The sequence below is a fragment of the Festucalex cinctus genome, chromosome 4, assembly GCF_051991245.1.
Source record: "Festucalex cinctus isolate MCC-2025b chromosome 4, RoL_Fcin_1.0, whole genome shotgun sequence".
NCBI classification, from domain to species: Eukaryota; Metazoa; Chordata; class Actinopteri; order Syngnathiformes; family Syngnathidae; genus Festucalex; species Festucalex cinctus.
In genome coordinates, this window is record NC_135414.1 from 22,592,643 (window position 1) to 22,596,608 (window position 3,966).

Genomic DNA, 3,966 nt, shown 5'->3' on the forward strand with positions numbered 1-3,966 from the left:
GGCAGAAATCAATACTTTATTCCATTTGCATGGCTTTGATGGCACAGGGGAAGAGCCACAGATTAAGATGACTACTGACGGGTTGATCGTTAACACTCGTTCGTGAGCCGCCAGCACTCCCGCTCGTCTAACGCCTTAGGAAAGACAAGTGTTCTACATTGGCCTATTTAGCAGGGCAACGTTGTAAGAGCGTGTTAGCAAAAGGATGAACAATGTGCAAGGTGATGCAAAAGTCAAAAAGTAAAAAGGAAGGAGAAAAGAATGATCGCCGACATGCATCCCATTGGATGACATTTGGAGTCCCTCAGGGTTTTTTGCCCAGCCCACAAGATATTTTTATGATTTCGAAAAAAAAGGTGTGAGGATCTGCTGTTGTCAAACACAGTAGCTACTACAGCTGGTTATAATTGTTGAGAGTATTATTCAGGCTAGCGTACCAGGTAGTATGAAGGTCCTATTAGGATCACTGTTAATTGTTATGTTTTCATTAATTGCCTTTTCAGGGGGCCCAAAACTCAAGTTTGACATGTGTCCTGATGAATATGTTTGTATTTCCATGGCGCAAAGCCAAAACTAATAAATAAATAAATAAATAAATAAATAAATACACAGTGATGCTCCCTGGAAAGTTAAGAAAAAAAAGTCCTGATCACAGTTTTACCATTTCTTACCACAAATGAAATGGAAATAACATAACTGGACACATAAAAAAAAAATCTAAAGGACACAAACATTAAGAATCTCTTTGTTTTAGTGTGTTTATGTAATTGCATATAGTGTCCACTGGGGGTGTTCATCTTGGTTAGCCAGAGGGGAAAAGAAAAGCTCAGTTCAGTTCGTGTTGTTGAGCTGTGGACACTACTGCTCTTAGCGTGTCTGTAGGTTTATTTTTTTTCTGTTAATGATTTAAGCACTTATTTCAAATCATGAACTGAACTCATGTGGATTGATAACAACCATGATCAGTTACAGTAGACACAGGTAAGCCATAATTCCCTAAAAGGATTTGGACTGACATAAGAGGGATGGTAGTATTTTTCTGTGGCGCTAACAACGGCTAGCAAGTGGAAAGGCTTTCATCTTCATCATAAAGACTGTTAAAGATAACACTACGGTGGAACCTACAGAGGAAGGTATGGAAGTTATGTTGGATTACAAACTATAAAGGAAAATTGATTTAAGTAGCCCTAATAACTAGGAAAATGAACGAAATACTTGATTTGATAGACAGATGGAATATGTCAAATTTAAGTTGGCTGTTGAATTTGAGGTGCTCTTAGGAGAGTTTTACTGGCTGATTGTTAAAGTACGTTACAACAAATAAGGTCAGAAGAGGACACAACCAGTAACTTTGAACCAAAGCCTAACTTGTTCTGAGACTTTATTGAATGAGTTAATGCTCAGTTAAGTGTATTTAGATGTATGGAAGAAGCAAATGAAGTCAATAAAAGTTTCTTTCCTTCCAATAGCATCAGTGGAAACTTCTACGAAGTCTCAAAGGCCAAAGGAAAGTTCTAGACACTCTTCAAACTGTCAGCATCTGCTGTATATACATGCTTGAAAACAGTATTGGAAAAGGCTGCGCTGAAACAGGAAAGTTAAGCAGCAGCACTGGGACAGGAAACTAAGATTAAGGCTGCAGCACTGGAATGACAAGCCAAAATTGAAGCTTCAACACTGGAATGGGAAGATAAGATTGAAGCAGTTACAGCAGTCACAATGGAACAGGAGGCAAATCTTAAAGCAGAAGCACTGGAACAGGAAGCTAAGCTGAAAGCCGCAGCACTGGATTGGGAAGCCAAGATTGAAGCGGCAGCACTGGAATGGGAAGCTAAGATTGAAGCAGCTAAAGCAGTCGCAATGGAACAGGAAGCAAAGTTTGAAGCTGCAACACTGGAATGGGAAGCTATGCTTGAAGCAGCTAAAGCAGCAGCGCTGGAACAGGAAGCTAACCTTAAAGCAGCAGCACTGGAAGTGACAGCACTGGAACAGGAAGCTAAGCTTAAAGCAGAGGAGGAGGAGTTTGATATCCAGACCGCTTTAGCTGCTGCTGACACAAGGCTCAAAGTGTTGCATATTCATGGCGAATCCGACACTTCACAAATGGACGACCAAGGTTTTGTTTCACATGAGAGACAGACAGATGTGGAGAATGAGCCAAACAATCCTGGAGGAGCAGGATTTGCAATCACTGAACAACCAAACCGCTCCGTTACACATGAAGCAGGAAATCACGGTGCATCAGTCAGTTTGTGTACAATCGTGCAACCTCAAAATAATAATGCAGAGTTGCTTTCCGTTTTGCCACCATCTAGCGTTCCAGTCTTCAAAGGAGATCCTTTGGACTATAGACCCTTTATGATGGCATTGGAGTATGGTGTGGAGAGAGAAACTGAAAGCAACAAGGACCGTCTGTACTACATGATGCAATACACAGGCGGACAGCCCAGAGAGTTAATAAACAGTTGTCTGCACATGGGACCTGACCGAGGATACCACGAAGCAAAACGGCTTTTGAAGGAACATTTCGGTCAAGCTCACACTATCTCTGCAGCATACATCAATAAAGCTTTGAACTGGTCTTCAATCAAGGAAGAAGATGGCGAAGCTCTATTTTCACTTTCCCTGTTTCTCACCACTTGCTTGAATGAAATGGCAGAGTTGGATTACATGAAGGAGTTAGATTTTGTCACTAACATTCAAACCATCATATATAAACTTCCTTACAAACTGAGAGAAAAGTGGCGGACGTTTGCCGTTGATATTGAGCGGAAACGAGGTAGAATAGCCAAATTTAAGGATCTCGTTGAGTTCGTCCATACACAGGCTAAGATCATGCCAGATCCTGAATATGGTGACCTCGATTTCAAGGGAGAATCAAAGCATCATCAAATCATGTAAGAACGGAGGAAAGGTGACACCATTTTCACCCAAACTTACCACACCCAGGTGAACACATCATGGAACAATGTAAAGAACATGAAAAAATGCCAGCATCAGGATAAAATAGAATTTCTCCTGAGAAAGGGACTCTGCTCCAACTGCTTGCAACAAGGACACGTGAGAAAGTTCTGCCAGGAGAAACTGATTTGCGAAGTTTGTTCATTCATTTAACACATCCAAGCCTGTTGCATATAAATAGAAAGGATAAGGCTTTGTGTAAGGAAGATTCGCAAGAGAAACTTTGTTGAAACAAAAAATGAAAGCTGTGGTGATAATGGGGCCAACAACACTGACAGGATCCTTGCCATTTCCCCATGTGCTTTCCTGGATCCATTCCTGCCACCGCACGGAACAAGCTTTTTGGATAAGATCAGTCTGCGTGGAAGGAAAATAGACATTCTTCTCACAACCATGGGAGAACCAAAGACAGGTCCTAACCAGGTTGTAAGTCGTACCAGGCTTGGAAGTAAGCTGCCATGGAGAGCTTCACCTTTACAGAGCTGAATGAAGGGTTTTCGCAAAAAAAAGAAATGAATAGAAAGACATGACATTTGTTTACTACTTACAGTAACAGCTACAGAGACAGATGTGTTCTCTTATTGTATCTTCCTGTAGGTTGATTTTTTTTCTGTTAAAGAATAAAGCAGTTTTTTTTTTCAAAGCATCGATTGGCTGTTTGAAAGCGCTATATAAATAAACTTGAGTTGAGTTGAGTTGAGACTCAAGTGGATTAATTAACAAACAACCAGGATACATTGCAGTAGATTCACATAAGCCATGATTAGCAGCAAATTGCACAAACACCGGAAATTAAAGGAAGTCGGTCATTTTGGCTGAAGGAAAATTCCAGACATGATACTTCTCTCTGCTCATAGTTTTAAGTTCTCCTAAAAAATGAAGTTCCTATGAAGGTTTACTCCTGCGAGTTTTTATTTCCATACAGTGGGATAAATCATGAAAGGAGTAAAATGGGAATGTCACTTCATTTAGCCAGCGAAATAATCATAGGCTTTGTGTAAGGGC

The 3,966-nt window shown here is 40.6% G+C and overlaps 1 protein-coding gene across 2 annotated transcripts; it reads left to right on the top strand.

The window, feature by feature from the left end:
- The first annotated feature begins 830 nt into the window (after positions 1 to 830).
- On the top strand, positions 831 to 3,656 carry LOC144017027 (uncharacterized). Of its 2 annotated transcripts, none has more exons than XM_077518270.1 (2): positions 831 to 1,133; positions 1,470 to 3,656. In XM_077518270.1, the coding sequence occupies exon 2, from the start codon at positions 1,720 to 1,722 to the stop codon at positions 2,899 to 2,901; it is 1,182 nt and encodes a 393-aa protein (XP_077374396.1). In that variant the 5' UTR covers positions 831 to 1,133; positions 1,470 to 1,719; the 3' UTR covers positions 2,902 to 3,656. The 2 variants fall into 2 exon arrangements, with proteins under 2 accessions (XP_077374396.1, XP_077374397.1); XM_077518271.1 differs by having other exon boundaries at positions 831 to 981.
- Positions 3,657 to 3,966: the final 310 nt, after the last annotated feature.

What these genes read in the sequence shown, in the direction of transcription:
- LOC144017027 (XM_077518270.1), top strand. Translation starts at nt 1,720, where the DNA reads ATGGAACAGGAGGCAAATCTTAAAGCAGAAGCACTGGAACAGGAAGCT.